This window comes from Rhinatrema bivittatum, chromosome 2 (genome assembly GCF_901001135.1).
Source record: "Rhinatrema bivittatum chromosome 2, aRhiBiv1.1, whole genome shotgun sequence".
NCBI classification, from domain to species: Eukaryota; Metazoa; Chordata; class Amphibia; order Gymnophiona; family Rhinatrematidae; genus Rhinatrema; species Rhinatrema bivittatum.
The window spans coordinates 427,493,584-427,510,311 of record NC_042616.1 but is presented as its reverse complement, the minus strand read 5'-3'; the positions used below and the strand labels follow the sequence as shown (position 1 = coordinate 427,510,311).

The following is a 16,728-nucleotide window of genomic DNA, read 5'->3' as shown; positions in this document are numbered from 1 at the left end:
TATTTCCTTTTGTTACCAGCAGGCAGGCAAGTCTGCTTCAAGACCATGTTAAAGCACATTCTGTCAGGGTCATGGCAACATCAGTAGCGCACCTACACTCAATGCCGCTTGCTGACATCTGTAAGGCTGCTACCAAGAGCTCGTCCACACCTACGCAGCCCATTATTGTTTCGACAAGGCTGGCAGACAAGGCTGGCAGACCATGTTTAGACAAGGCTGGCAGACAAGATTCCATCTTTGGCCAGTCTGTGCTATGTAGCTTATTTGCGAACTAAGATACCAACATCCTTCCACCAACCCGGTGGGGTTCAGGATGCCCTCTACCAAATTCCACCCCAGTTCTTGTGCCGGTTGCACGTCTTTGGGTATATTTGGTGAATTGCTCGGCATCCTCAGCTCGGTACTCACCCATATGTGAGGACTACCATCCTGCTTGTCCTGTGAGAAAGCAGAGTTGCTTACCTGTAACAGGTATTCTCACAGGACAGCAGGAAGTTAGTCCTCACGAAACCCGCCCACCACCCCGCGGTGTTGGGTTTGTTATGTTTTTTTTATTTTTCGCATGTACTTTTTACTATAAGACGAGGCTGAAGGGGGACCCCTGCTGGCTGCAGGGTTGGTGCTATGCTGGGCATGCCCAGTAGATGACAGTCAAAGTTCTGGAAACTTTGACAAAAGTGTTCCCTTTTTTTTGCCATTGATTCAAGCCCGAAACACAAGAGAAGTGGCAACAAGAGAAATAATATAGTTTTTGAAAGAGACCTTGCCCTGACGCAGCAATCTAGAGAAACATTGCCAACGTCAGCGTTTCAGATGTCTCTTGGCATTGCAGTAGCTTTGTGAAGCACCATTCAAATCTTTAAGAAGGAAATTGACCTCCAAGATAAGTAATCTCACGCCTTTAAGTTGCCGATATAAGTTTCATCGGTCTATAGGCTTTTTTGGAATATGTGTAGACTGCAATAACTTGCCACAACATTAACTAAGTTCCAAAAGCTACAATGTTGTTTGAATGCTGTTTGAACAACAATTTTTGAAACAATTATCTCATGTGGCACTGGAATCTTGGCATCAATAAGAGTGAAAGTAGCTGACCTAGCACTACATTTGTTTTAATTAAAAATTTAAAAACTAAAAAAGTGAGTTTTCAATAAAATAAAAAAAAAAAAGGTTTTTATAGGACCTATGATTGTACCGACTGGTTTCAAATCTGATTGAATATTCAGAAACTGCACCAGTGCTGAGGTCCTTTTTTCTCTTGATAAAATTCATTAATAAAATTCATTGATAAAATAACAGCGGTCTCAGATATTCACACTTAACACCAGCTCATTTGATTATCTCATTTATATACACTGGTGAATCCTTTGATGGTTTTGCTATGCTGGGCATGCCCAGTAGGTGCCAGTCAAAGTTCTGGAAACTTTGACAAAAGTGTTCCGTGATTGGGCTCCATCCTGATGATGTCACCCCATGTGTGAGGACTTAACATCCTGCTGTCCTGTGAGAACACCTGTTACAGGTAAGCAACTCTGTTTTCCTTTCCACTATTAGTGATACGAGTGCCAATAACTACACTGGAAATTCTTTGTGAGTGTCCAAAAATTAATCTTTACTGTAGTAGTTCTTGATGAAATAATGGGCAAAGCTCACATCAGTTCTTTGCATCACAAAAGGTATTTACAGTTTTCAGTCTTTCCATTATCTGTGCAAGGGTGTTTTTTCTCTACAAAGGGCAAGGGAAACACTCACCCTCCAGGGTATAGAAAACGTGAGGCTCCCAAGTGGCCGGGGGGGGGGGGGGGGGGAATCCTTCAAATTGGTAATGGTAAAACGGTCTTTGCACAGTGAGAGTCCCAAAATCTCACTTCCCCAAGGTGCAGAAGATTCCAAGTGGGGGTGGGGTGTCTTCCGAATGTTTCAAATTTGGTCTTACTCACAGTTCTCCAGAATGTCTCAGTCACTCAGGATCCCTCAATGGAAAAAGGATCCAACCAGGAACACCACAGCTCTCTCTATGTTCCTCCTTCAGGGCAGAAAGGGGCAGCAAAATCTTCCTCCCAGGTATTCTAACACAAAAATGTCTTTCCCCATAACCAAGTTCAAACACCGGAATCCTCTTGCATCAGGCACCACCAATATCTCTGTCCTCAAATAGGTTAGAGAGAGGCAGGTCTTCCCTATCCTGGCCCTCCCCAGGGAGAGAGTTCTCTATAATTTCTCTCCAGGCCAAAACCAGGGTCTCACATGGTTTCCTACAACTGCAAATCCTGAAAACACAAACCAGAAAACAACCCAACCAGCCAAGAACTGGAAAGGCAGCTTCCTGACCTTTTCTCCAGCAACTGCAGGCAGGGTGACTGATTCCCAGAAGTAGGCCCAAAATTCAACTGAAGCAACCACCACTCGATTCCTAACTCTAAACTCAAGCCGCACTGCCCCACGCTCTGAGGGAGAAAGCTGCTTTTATACCACAAGGAGCATGGCCAACCCAGCACTCTCAAAGGGAGGAGCTGTATCAAATGATGCCACCCCTAATTTACTAACCTGTCTGTCTTAGCTAGGGCAAAGGGTCATTACAAAAATATTTACAACTGTAGCTGCTGAGTCATGTTTACTTCTCCATTCCTGCGTGCATTTTATATAAAATAAGTCCTGGCGTGCAAACCCTGCTGGGCAGCTGCTCCTCAGTGGAGGTTATCTCAGTTTGGCACAGATCTCGTAGGGGTGGGGGCTGTGCATGAATGCATAGACAGGATCCTCTCGGGGTCTGGGCTGGTTCTCAGGTACGAGGAAGATGAAACGCTGCATGAGGGTGGTGAAAAAGATGAAGAGCTCCATCCTGGCTAACTGCTCCCCCAAGCACATGCGGCGACCTGCCAGAGAGAGATTGTGGGAGAGGAGAAGAGACAGAAGAGGAAAAATAAATAAAAACTTCAACTCAGCTCTGTAATTTGTTTTGTTTTTAAATGATGTACTCAGCCATTCTGTTCTCCTGTTACTATTGCCCATCTCTCCACCTCTTTGCACATATTCCATAGTTACTATTTGAAATCTGAAGTATTTGTACCACATCCATCACCATCTGCCTAAACACCCCTCACCCACTTCACGAGCTTCTTATTACACATCCATGCATATCTACAGGAATTCCATCCAAAAAACAAAACGGGATTTCTACGCCCGAAAAATTCACAACCTCCAATATGATGCCAAAGCCCTGTTCTCCATCATATCTAACCTCACCAAAACTTCATGGCGATGGCCACGCCTATTGGACACGCTAAACGTCATCACGCTCACAGACGCATGAAACAACCAATCACTCACAACATACCTCCTCACGCACACAAACATCTTACCCGATGGCCACGCCTATCAGACGCACTAAACGTCAACATGATCACAGACGCATGAAACAACCAATCACTCACACAAACGCACAATGCAAGCCATAAGCCATCGAGTAAGTCGCAGGTGAGTGGTGATTAGATTTATGGTTTGTGCAGGTAGTTTTTAGGTGAGATGTGTGTAGTTTGATTCGGGTGAAGGTTATGTGGAGGATGTTGATTGGTTCTGAGATCCCACAAATACCAGGTCGGGTAAGGGAATTTGTTGATGAAGGAGTTGCGGGAGATATCGGCGGTTGGTGAGCTGGAACCAAGATGATATAGAGGCATTCCTTACCCGGTGGTTATTTTTTATCAATATAACTAATGAATACTTTCGATCTGTGAGTATGAATCGAGTTGGCGGGTCCCTTGTATGGTGTTGGGTTAATATTATATATAATGGTTGGTTTGCATTTCAGATAAGAATTGTCTAATTGCACCCCGGTAGTTGCGGTGATGTCCGGCAGTGTATGAAACTTTTAGTGCACTGGAGTCGCTTTATGTGAGGTGTGTAGCCCGTCCATTAAAGTTTGACTTTAATTATGGGAGTATAGGGACGTAATGGAGACTGTACAGTTTTGAGATTGAGTGGTTGTGTCAATACTATTTTCTATCTTTTTTAGCAGATATTGGGAAAGTTAATAAGTGAGGGGTGTGGACATGTTTCTGGGACTGTTTAATCAAGTAAGTTGGTTTTAAAGGTGAGATATATTATGTGGTATTTAATTGGTAGATGGTTGTTAAGTGGTGGGGATGTTAATTGATTCTTCATATATATGATCTAGGAATTCGCTTATGAGTGGGGTTTATACAGTGATATTCAGGAGGTGGTTATAGAGCTGTCCTGAGTGGGTGAAACAAGGCACCTTGTTGGGGTGAACATCGCTAAAGAAGGGGTGAATATCATTGAAGAAAGGGGCAGAACCCTTCAGCATTTGAAGAAGATATATGAGCATCTTTAGATTTTATAGGATTAGGTTTTTATGAATGTGTATGAAGTATGAATGTGGGTAGTATGTATGGGGTAACGGATTAGTACATGTCCATTTGTTTTAAAAAATTGTGTGTTTAATTGTAATGTGATGATCATATTGACATATCCACTCCAGGTGTGATTGGTGTGCACTATGAAGATAATGTTTTTGTAATAAATTTTGTGATGGTTATCAGGGTGTGAAATGTAATAAACCAATGATAATATTTTTCTAATAAATATATGTGATGTTTACAAATGGAAGAAGTGCAATAAATTAATAAATAATACTTTATAAAATACATAATCCTGAAGGGCCATAAAAGAATTTATAACAGACTATCTTCAAACTCCTCATTCCTCTTTCCTGATTCCCCAAGGTGTGGGTCCTTTCTATGGGGTTGAAGGTTAACCTTCATGGCCCTGGCAGGAGGCAGAAAAAAAATCTCCTTTTCCTCACTGGTGGAAATATACAACTTGAAGCAGGATCTCTTCTCACACCGGGTGCTGCAACCACTTCTCAAAAAGGTGTACAGTTCCTCTGGACCACCCTGAGGAGGGGATTCAGCCTGCCAGGAATGGAACAGGTCAAAATGGAGAAAACCAGGTAAAACTGTAAAAAGCTTATTAAATGTTCTCCTCCTTCCCGTCTTATTACAGGAACTGACAAGGCATGCGCCTCTCTGCTCCTATGTCAGACTGGGGGCCTAATTCGGAGATGCCACATGAAACAAAACCTTCCCTTCTGAAACCAAACTACATCTACCCTACTGACTCCTAAACTAGCCCCCCCCCCCCCCGCCCCCCTGCCATCTTGTACCTAAGGGAGGTCCAATTCCGACAAACTCTGGGGGAGGTGCTTTAATGAATGGTTTGTCCCTCTGCAGCTGACTACCCAAGGGCCTACTCTACAGGCATCTAGTGAAAAACCCCAAAAGCCTTCCTACATAAATACCAGAAATTTTTCTAGTATTTTCATATTCATGGCATAAAAAAATGCAAAGGGCCTACGACAGCCTTAGTGCCAGGCCCAGTGCCAGGGCTTAACCCAAGCCAGGTCTTGCCCAGAGCTGGCTCGGCAGTAGGGCCAGGTCTTTCACCCCTGATTAAAAATGGGAGTAGAGGACCTGGCCCGCAAGGAGCTTCCACCCTAGCCCTCGCTTCCTTTCTTCCCAGATCCTGCATCCAAAAGGGCAGGCGCAATGCCCAGTCACTTCTGCCTGGTTGCCAGCCCTTTAACAATGGCATCTTCCCGGGGGCAATTGATTCATTGGGAACTGTTTCAGGTGTAGGTTCACCAAATTCCACCACAGACAGGGAATTCTCATTGTTGCTGGATGGTCGTGTTCTTCCCTTGCAGCCGGAGTTTCAAGCCAGGCCCTGCCTCCTGAGTCACAGCCCTGTGACAGCAGCGCTGCTTCTCCAGAGTCAATGGCGGCATTTGGAGTGTCCCGGATGGTGGCTGTGAAAGTGGGAGAAGAGAGCTTGGGGCTGAATTTGACTGCATATTTGGCTTCTATTGCAACCCAGGTATTTGCCAAAGTCTTTGATGAACACCCTCTAATGTTACCTTAGACACAATTTGGGAACTGTATCCATGTTATCTTCCCAGCTTACACAGGACACTCTTCAGCAACAAGGCCATTCAGAAGCAATACAGTCTGCTCAGAAGGATGTTTTTCGACTTACTGCTTTGGCTGGTGAGATAGAACCAAAGATAACCGCTTGTCAATGGAATGTAGGAATTTTGTCTAAGGGACACTTAGTGCTGCAGAATAAGTTGGAGTCACTGGAAAATGTGGAGAGAAGCAAAAATCTTAGAATGATTAATTTAGAAAAAAAAAATCTATTCCACCTCTTTCAATATTGAGGAACTATTTTTTGGAAATCCTGAAAATACCAGAAAATTTGATTCTACCCATTGCAAAGGGGTCATTATTTACCTCATGCTAAGAAGGTTTCCTCTTCAGTAGTTGCAATACAGTGTTCTATGGACAGTTTGAACGTAACAGTTTTGGTTTTATTTATTAATAAAAGTCAATTTCTGATGAAGAGATTATCCCATCAACCTTGGCAGTTACCTTTTTGGCAGAATCAGATAAAGATTTCATATTAAAACTTTTTTTTTAAAATATATTAGCTTCTTTCTACTTTTTCCTGATATACAGCCCGATACTGTAAAACCGCGGGAGAGCGGACGAACGCCCGCTCTCCCGGCGCACGCACCGGCCCTTCGCCGGTGCGAGCTATACAGTATGCAAATTAGGCGACGCGGTGCAAACGAGGGAAAGGAGGCGCTAGGGACACTAGCGCGTCCCTAGCGCCTCCTTTTGGCCTGGAGCAGCGGCTGTCAGCGGGTTTGACAGCCAACGCTCAATTTTGCCGGCGTCGGTTCTCGAGCCTGCTGACAGCCACGGGCTCGGAAACCGGACGCCGGCAAAATTGAGCGTCCGGTTTTCGGCCCGACAGCCGCGGGCCGAATTCAAATTTATTTTTTTTTTTAACTTTTTTTTACTTTTGGGGACCTCCGACTTAATATCGCTATGATATTAAGTCGGAGGGTGCACAGAAAAGCAGTTTTTACTGCTTTTCTGTGCACTTTCCTGGCGCCGGAAGAAATTTGCGCCGACCTTTGGGTCGGCGCTAATTTCTTAGAGTAAAATGTGCGGCTTGGCTGCACATTTTACTTACTGGATCCCACGCGCATACCTAATAGGGCCATCAACATGCATTTGCATGTTGAGGGCGCTATTAGGTGCCGCGGGTGGGCCGCATGTTTTCCTCCCCTTACTGAATAAGGGGTAAGGGAAAACACGCGTCCAGAGCAGGCTGACAGTGCGCTCCGACGGAGCACACTTTACTGTATCGACCTGTTTGTAAAGTAACACAAATGAGGAACTGCTCTAATTAAATTTTCCTTGTAAATGTGTTGTAAAATTGAATGGGTTAGAATGTGTTTTCTTTGATCCTGTGCCATTAGCTAATTTTATTGCTTTGAAATAGGGTCTACCAGGATATTTACTTTCTTCTCCAGGCCCTAGTTCATCCCCCTTGAGAGTATAAGGCCATTGGTAGTGTAGTTGCTCTGGGGATGTTCTGTGATTATCCTTTTCCTCACAAATGGAGTAGGTTTCCCCTTAATTTAGTTGACTGCAATTAATGGATACGGTGTATTTTCTGTACAAGATTATTTTCTTGTGAAATTTCATAAATAAAAAGCAAAAAATAAAGGCACCTTCTACCTGTGCGGCCGGCACTATTTTGATGTACATTTCTGAGGCCAAACATTCAAATTGCACTTGGCTGCACTGGTGGAAGGAACTAAAATAACATCACTTTGGCATCATCCTCCAGTCATATGACATTTTTTAAAGCATTTTTTAAAGCACTGGGACGCAGGCAGAAGCGACTGGGCATCACTCCTGCCCTTTTGGAGCCAGGAAGAGGGTAAGTGAGGGCCAGCGTGGAAGCTCCGCAGACCTGGCACTTTTAAACAGGCGGAGGAGACACCCATGGCATGCCCAGCTCGGGGAAGCTTTTTGGCCTGGAAAAGCCCAATCAGGGCCTCCAGAGGCCCCCCCTTTTTTTTTCATCAGCAGTTTTTGGGGGGGGTTGTTTGTTCTGGGGTTTTCTTTCATGTTTAATATTTTTTTTTTCCAGTTTTGCAATGAATTAAACAAAAACATTAAAATGAACCAAAAAACCAAAACAATCCTTGAAACAATAAAACAAATCAAACATTTTGGGGCTGCACATCCCTGTTGCATAATCACCAGTTAGGTTTAATGTTATCCAGTCACACAAGGCCAGATAAATGTGGCCTTCACCAGTTTTATTCAAAAGAATATAGTCGCCATATAGGAAAAAAAGATCCCCAAACTCCTGCAAGTATATAATTTAAAAAGCACTCAGGATTCATTTCAGCAGACTTTTCCCCCCACCCCAGTTAGGCAATTCTGTTAGAAAGGCCCCCTCCCCTCAACCCTAACCGTTCCTGCCATCCAGTATCTGTACAAAGGAGGATCTGGGCCCCAGAATTGTGGTAGTTTTACAAAGATAACTGTTGAACAACAGGTGCTGGCAGACAGAAAAGGCAAAATAATTAGTCAAGGAGATTTTAGTAATCTTTTTTTTTTTTTTTTAAATGAAGAAACATTTCACAAAATAAATTTCAAGGTCTGACAAATACAACAGTTCTCCTTTCTATGAACCCCCTCACTCCCCACTCTACCACAATTTCCCACTCGCCCAACTTTCAGGAGAAAACCTATTAAAATAACATTGATCAACTTATCTTGAGATAAGTACCTTCATTCATACCTCTATAACACCAAGAGAACATTAAACTTTTTTCAGATTTTAAAATTTTGACCCAAACTTTCTGATAAATTCTGGATTTCTCCTGAAATTTTGCAATTATCTCGTCATAAGATAGCGTAAGAGAAATCAAATCCATCCATTCCTTAAACAAATCATTATGGATGATCTTGCAATTTCTTAAGATGACTCGTCTGGCCAAACACACAGGGCCAGATTTTCAAAGGGATACGCGCGTACCCCTCGCAAACATGGCCCAAACACACCCTGCACGTGCCGAGCCCATGTTGCATAGGCTTCCGGCGCACGCAAAGCCCCGGGATGCGTGTAAGTCCCGGGGCTTTCCGGCGGGGGGGGGGGGGGGGGGGCATTTCGGGGGGCGTGTCGCGATCCGCGCGTCTTCCGGGGGCAACGCCACGGGTGTGGTTTCGGCTCGGGGCATTCCGGGAGCGTGGCCGTGGCCTCCGGACCGGAACATGGAGCGCAGCAGCCGGCTCGGCGCGCGCAAAGTTACGCCTGCTTCGAGCAGGCATAACTTTCGTGATAGAAGTGAGGGAGGGTTTAGATAGGGCCGGGGGGGGGGGGTTAGGTAGGGGAAGGGAGGGGAAGGGCGAAGGAAAGTTCCCTCCGAGGTCGCTCCAATTTCGGAGCGGCCTCTAAGGGAACAGAGGCAGGCTGCGCGGCTCAGCGCGTGCAGGCTGCCGATTTTGGGCAGCCTTGCACACGCTGACCCCGGATTTTAATGGATACGCGCGTATCTATTGAAATCCCGCGTACTCTTGTTCGCGCCTGGTGCACGAACAAAACTACGCGTGTGCGCAGATTTATAAAATCTGCCCCACAATTCTGCTTCATTGATAGTGTTCAGGCTGAAGGAAATTTCCTGTAGAAACCCCACCCAATAAAACCCAGAAGGGCTCTCTAGGACAGTGTTTTCCAACCCTCTCCTGGCGGCACACCTAACGAGTCAGGTTTCAGGATCTCCCTGTAAAAATGGCTTTGCTTCTTTACCAATTATTTCACTCTCTTCTCTTGGGGAGTTTTGCATTTTTGGTCCCTCCCTAGCTTTTTGGCCATTCCCTTATGTCAGGATTGATCTTGCTCCCCTATAAATATCAAATAAAGCATGCTCAGAGCCAGTTCTTGTTTGGTTGACTTCTGGTTAAGTTAGGTTCTTGTTTGGATGTTGTTGAAAGTTTTTGGAGAGGTCTCAGTAGGCTCCTCCACTGCCCACAAAATGGTATCCAACAAGGACAGTATCTTAAGGAGCCCTCACAGACTCAACATTGCTGCCCTGACAGAAGACTATGAATTTTTCCTGATTAAAAGAGTTGGGTGATTTGTTGTTTTTTTTTTTAAGTTTGACCAGTTTCTGTACAGCAGGGCCAAACTCCCCTGCTCTAAGGGATTGGACTGCAGCTGTCTGTTCTAGCAGGTCTGGGCAACTAGGATTTTTTTTTTTTTTTAAGAGAAGTTGAAGCACCCAGAGTTTTATGAGAAAAGAGATTTTCTGATTTTTTTTTTCTTCACTGCTAGCCTATGCCAAGTGAGGAGAAGAATTTATCTGCCTTCCACGGGGAAGAATTTTTAGACATTGTTTCAGAGTCAAAGAAAAGAGTAGAAAGAAAAAAAGATAATAAAGAGACCATAGCATTGGGGCTTGTACTTCTATTGATGATGATGATGGCGTTAGCTATACTAGAATGTATTCTTTTCTTTAAGAAAAAGTAAACCCTATTTTTGTTGAACACCATCCAAGTCTGCTGTGTAACATTTCCACAAGGGTCCTGGCCACAGAAGCCTGCTAGAAGTGAATACTAAGTTGAGCAGGGCTGTAAGAGACTGGAAGAGAGAACCCCCTCCCTCCATATCACCTAGGGCCCCAGAGGCTTGGATCCTCTCCCTGCCGGTGAACCGAGACACCCAGGGCTGAAATCCAATGTTGTGAGCAGTGTGAGATCAGAAAGATAAAGTGCAGCCCTAGGACTTAGTTGTAGCCCCTGTATTAGGGATGATCATCCAAGAGGGGGTTACAGTCACTAATCGATACTGCTTCACACTCACAAGGAAGTACGTGCTCCCTCTCTTCTAGGTCATTCGTGCTCCATTCTCGCCTGGAATGGACTCTGCCATCTGGCTTGGTCTAGACTGAACATACTTTCTGACTTCCTGAATGCCTTATTATCATCGTATATTTATTCTCATTGCTTTAGTATATAATTTGATCTTACTATTTGTTCATCTTATAGGATTTTTATCACTGCGTCTTTATTATCATAGGTTTTTCTCTTGATTTGATATTGTTTAAGAGTCATTCTAATCCTCACGTGGCTCACACTTTTTCAGTTGTCATTATTTGCCTTTGTTTTTGATCCCTTATTCCCAGTTCCATGTCACCCTGTTCTATGTAATGCTATTTGCAACTTTTGTGTTTTCACTGTAAACTGATATGATATATAAAAGTCCTAAATAAATAAATAAATAAATAAATAAATACAGTCATAATGAATATGCATGGAGATAGATTTGCATAAACTGAAGATCCAGGGTATACAAATCTCTCTCTTGTATATTCATTGTAGCAATTCCGAAAACCCAACTTGCGAGCATCCAGGAGAGTGTTAGAAAAACACTACTCTAAGACACCAAGATTACATAAGAATTGGGTCAGACTGAGGGTCTATCAAGTCCAGCATCCTGTTTTTAATAGATGTCACTAGTACCTGGGTAGGATCCCAAAGAGATAGATAGATCCCATGCTACTTATGCTAGGGACAAGCAGTAGTTTTCCCCAAGTCTACCTGATTAATAATGGTTTATGGACTTTCCCCTCCAGGAGTTTGTCCAAATCTTTTTTAAACCCAGCTATGCTAACTACCTTTACCACATTCTCTGGCAATGAATTCCAGAGCTTAACTTAGTGAAAAAGTATTTCCTCTGATTTTAAATGTTCTGCTTAAGTGCTTAGTAACTTCATGGAGTGTCCCCCAATCTTTTTATTCTTTGAAAAATAAACAGATATGCATTTACCCAATCTTCTCCACTCATGACTTTATAGACCTGTATCATATTCCCCCTCAGCTGTCTCTTATCCAAGCAGAAGAGCCCTAACCTCTTTAGCCTTTGCTCAAAGGGTAATTGTTCTATTCCTTTTATCATTTTGGTCACCCTTCTCTGCACCTTTTCTAATTCTGCTATATCCTTTTTGAGATGTGACCACCAGAATTTTACACAGTACTTTTGGTGCTATTACACCATGGAGCAATACAGAGGCATTATGATATTCTCTATTTTATTCTCCATTCCTTTCCTAATAGTTCCTTAACTTCCTTACATTCTGTTTGTTTTCTTGATCACCACCACACACTGAGCTGAGAATTAACACATTAGGGTAGATTTTCTAAAAGTGCGCCCGCGCGTACTTTTGTTCGCGCACCAGGCGCAAACAAAAGTACGCCGGATTTTATAAGATACGCGCATACAGGCAGGGCGGCCATCTTGGATCCGGAAGCCCTGCAGAGCGGCCTGACGCTGCGAGGGGAGGCCTGGGGCGTCTCCCCTGCCGGCAATCACCGCGGGGAGGTACGGGGAAGAACGGCCTGGATTCCCCAGCGCTGCCGCGGCGGCCCGATGCCGCGGCTCAGGTAGGGGGTCGTGTCCACGGCACACAACAGCCCTGCTCTCTGTTTTCTATCTTCTATCCAGTTCTCGATCCACAATAGAACATTGCCTCCTATCCCATGACTTTTTAATTTCCTAAGAAATCTCTCATGAGGTACTTTGTCAACTGACTCACCTTTATTCACACCTTCAAAACAACTTAACAGATTAGTGAGGCAAGACTTCCCTTAGCTAAACCCATGTTGGGCTTGTCCCATTAAATTATGACTATCTATATGTTCAACAATTTTGTTCTTTATAATAGTTTCAACCATTTTTCCAGCACTGATATCAGGCTTAATGGCTTGCAGTTTATTGGATCACCCCTGGAACCATTTTCTAAAACTGGTGTTACATTGGCCACCCTCCATTCTTCAGGTACTGTAGCTGATTTTAATGATAGAATACAGATTATTAATAGGTCTGCAATTTCATTTTTCAGTTCATTCAGTACTCTGGAATGTATATCATGCGGTCCAGGTGATTTGCTACTCTTTAGTTTGTCAATTTGTCCTATTGCATCTTCTAGGTTTACTGAGATTTGTTTCATTTCCTCTGAATCATCACTTTTAAATATCACTTCTGGCATGGGTATATACCCATTACAAAAAAACTTCACTTGATTAATTTGATAATGAACTTTAAGTGTTCTATCCAGATGTATAGAAAAGAAGGAAACTATGAATGGACTCTGGCAGCATTGTGTAATGCATCATACAGATAAGTTAAATCATTACCATATTCAGAAGATATTTGGAATTGATTGGTGATAGAGCCTTTTCTCATTTTGAGCAACATGTTTGATGAAGATTACACACTGAAATTGGAGTACAATTGAAATATAATGTACCAGTTTTAAAGAAACAAAAAAAATTTTAAGATTCAAAATAAAATTAAAGTTTGGGTGGTTGGAAGGGTTTTTTTGGTTTTTTTTTAAAGACCAGTGATTACATTTACCTCTTACATGTTGAATGTTCCTTATAGAACAAACATGAGGTTTCTGAGGTCTTTTTTCCTCCTTTTCTATACATCTGGGTAGTAGAACACTTAAAGTTCGTTATCAAATTAATCAAGTGAAGTTTTTTTGTAATTGGAATTTTTCATTATTTCACTTTATACCTTGTGTGATGGGTATATGCCTTACATCCTATGGGGTAGACACCAGTGATCACTTTGAGGACTATTACTGCACAGAGATTGAACGAAAGTGCAGGCCTGAAGAGCAAGGCAAAATAGAGTTTTGTGGCCATGTGATATTTTTAGCTAACTTTTTATATGACTGTTTTTCACATAGAGGAGGAAAGGCTATGGGGTAGATTTTTAAAGATTGAGCATGGGTGTACATGTGCATGCGCTACCCGGCGCGCGCACTTGTACGCCCGATTTTATAACATGTGCGCAGGTGCACAATTGTGCACCTTGCACGGGCCGAGCCTCGCTGCCTTGCCCCATTCCCCCTAGCCTGACCTTCCCACCCCTTCCCCTAACCTTTTCCCCCCTAGCCCTACTCTAACCTCCCCCCCTGCCCTTTATCGTACCTTTTGCGCCTGCCGGCAGCTTGCCAGCACACAATCCTCAGACATAGCAGCAATGGACGCTCTGTTGGAGGTCTCCGGCCCCGCCCCCACCCCCACCCCCACCCCTTTTGTAAAGCCCCAAGACTTACACACGTCCCGGGGCTTTACGCGCGCCTCTGGACCTTTATAAAATAGGCCCGGCACGCGCAACCTTTTTAAAATCCAGCCTTATGTTTCTTTATATCAGAGAAAGCTGTCAGCACCTCCCAAATGATAGGAAGAAACCTTGGACCAGAACTGAGAACATCCTTGGTAAATACTTTGTATCCAGCTTGAAGCCAGCCATGAAACAGCCATTGATCCAGCACCTACATTTTACTAATGAGCTCTAATGAGTCTGAGAATATTCCCATGCATTGAGGCAGAGATGACATTTGCATCCCACCAATCCTGTGTTTATAGGAATGGCAGCATCCAGTCCGGAGCAGAGTTGGAACCCTATGGAGCTGGATATCCAAGGAAGACTCTGAGTTACACGGGTGAAGAGAGAGATGAACTTTAATGTCAGCAAGATGATCTTGAATGCCTGACATTGTTTAAACAAACTTTCTGCAGATTTTACCTTTGGCCAAGTGTTTTTCTTACTGTAATTTCCTTCATAAACTTCTGGAAAATGGTCCGAGAGTGCCAGTCACTATCATTGTGACTTGCAAGCTAAAGACTGAGTTTTACTCAGCACAGTTTTATTTATTTATTTAATTTATTTATTTAACAGCTTTTTAATATACCGGTGTTCGTGCGAGCACATCACGCCGGTTTACAATAAACTTGCGAAAGGAGGAAATTACAAAAAACAAGGGAGTGGGAGATGGAGCAGGTTTGAGAAAAAAGGGGGGGGGGAGAGGGGGGAAGTAAAGGAGGAAGAAGATAGTAGCTGAGAAATTAAAAGGAACATAACATTATTTACATGAGAGGCAATAAATGTGCTCAATAAAGCACATGCAACTGTTTATCAGATTTACCCTGCCCAATCGGTGATTTTTACAGAGATCACTGAGATTTTTGGGTTTTTATCTGTCATCTAGGACAAAGGGAAACAGATTCATTCCCTTGGATGTCAGACCGCATCCTGTTTCAGCAGTGACATGGGATGAACGCAGTACTTCAAAGGGTGAGAACACGGGTTCCAATTGCTTCATGGCTGGGATTATCTAGATCACAATTGCTTACATTTATGTGCAAGTTAAGCTTGGATAACATATATTCTTTGCTTTTGTTATATGACAGTGCATACACTGTAATACTAAAACTAACATTGAATCTGTAACAAAACCAAACAAAAGAAATAATTGTACCTTACTATCCTTGTTCTCACGTATGTTGCTAATAAAATAACGACCTCATACAAAGTCTCTTGAATCTACTCCCTAAAATAACTGAATTCATATTGCAAGACTGTTAGTTAAATCTGATAATCTATTTAAGATCTCTAACCAGAGACATCCTTACAATCCTCTTCAGTAAACACTGAAGCAAAGAAATCAATCTCTCCACTATGGCCTTGTCCCCTCCTTAGTGCTCCTTTTACCCCAATCATTTAATGACCCAACTGACTCCCTCGCAGGCTTTTTGCTTCAAACGTACTTGAAAACATTTTTATTGTGACAGTTTGTTTCTTCAGCGAGCTTCTTTTCAAATTCTGCCTGAGCCTTCCTTATCGATGCTTTATGCCATCTCCTGTTTTCTTCATTTGGATCCCTTTTCCATTTTTTGAAAGATGTTCTTTTTGCTATAATAGTCCATGCTCTGTTTGCAACTCCAGAAATGACTTCAGGATCTCTTGTTGAAAAACTTCTTGGTTATAACAGATTCCCAAAGGATTCCACTCTATCCAGAAAAAAAAAACTTTCACCATTTATTTTCAGCACTGGATTCTTCCATATTGGTACTGCTAGTGAGAATTCATGTAAATCTTTGCTACTCTGTGTACTTCCTGCCAAATCATTTTTGGGGCTCACAGCACTGGATTATTAGTTTAGTTAAGAAGATTTTGAACTGGATATGAGAAAAGGCAAAAGTTAACACTGGTACACCAATTGGAAAAAAATTTTCCACTTCTGGGCCTATGAGGTTCTAGTAGACTGTTTCCTTGACTGTAGGAATGCCTGGGATACCTCCTATGATTAGCCAAGTAAAGAAATTATAGTCCTTTCAATATCCAAACCAGTACCAGCGTAGCAATGTTCAGATGAAGAAGGATTCTATGACCCTGGGAGATCAGGGTCTGCAAATGAGGTAGATGAAATCTGTTCCTGGACAGCGAGCTATAGGAGAAAAGGAAACCATTCTTGCCTGGGCCTGGCTGATATAATTAGTAGAATTAGTCTTCCCTGATTCTCCCTTAAATTGACCAAAGTTTTTGATATTGATGGTATTGGGGAGTAGGCCTATAGGAAGCCTGTCCCCTTTTGTAAAGAGAATTTATTTTCTGCCCACCTGAATTTGGAGGGCCTTCTTGAGCAAACTTCCCAAACCTTTCTGTTGGGCTGGGTAGCAGCAGATCTATGTCTTGAGTGCCCTACAACTGGAAGATTCAGAAGCCATTTGGGCGCTTCAGAACCACTCTCTGCACTGGACACAGAGAAAGACTGCTTGCAATATACCCCATTGCCCAATTCTGACAGCTGCTACACACAGTGAGCAGTGGTGTCTCTAGACAGCACAGTCCCTTGCCCAAGGGGCTTCTGCACTATTTTTAAAACCTTTGCCAGTTTTCTCTTCCCAGTAAAAATAAGATTAAATTTGATATCCTCATTAATTCAGTTCTTCAATATAGATACAAGAGTTAAGTCTGGAGTCTCTCAAAATA

General features: G+C 43.0%; 1 protein-coding gene across 4 annotated transcripts in view; it reads right to left on the bottom strand.

Annotated features, from left to right (window-relative positions):
- Window positions 1-565: 565 nt before the first annotated feature.
- Window positions 566-16,728, bottom strand: part of LOC115084887 (cytochrome P450 2D15-like) — a 72,821-nt gene continuing 56,658 nt past the window's right edge. Inside the window, exons 9-10 of one of the 4 annotated variants that reach the window (XM_029590278.1) lie at window positions 5,983-6,062; window positions 2,751-2,876 (exon numbers count right to left, since the gene is read on the bottom strand). In XM_029590278.1, the coding sequence (XP_029446138.1) occupies window positions 6,031-6,062 (32 nt within the window). In that variant the 3' untranslated portion in view covers window positions 2,751-2,876; window positions 5,983-6,030. Of the gene's footprint in view, window positions 2,877-5,935; window positions 6,063-14,738; window positions 15,747-16,728 lie in introns of those variants that run through there. The other 3 variants (XR_003854664.1, XM_029590275.1, XM_029590277.1) reach the window with 3 other exon arrangements.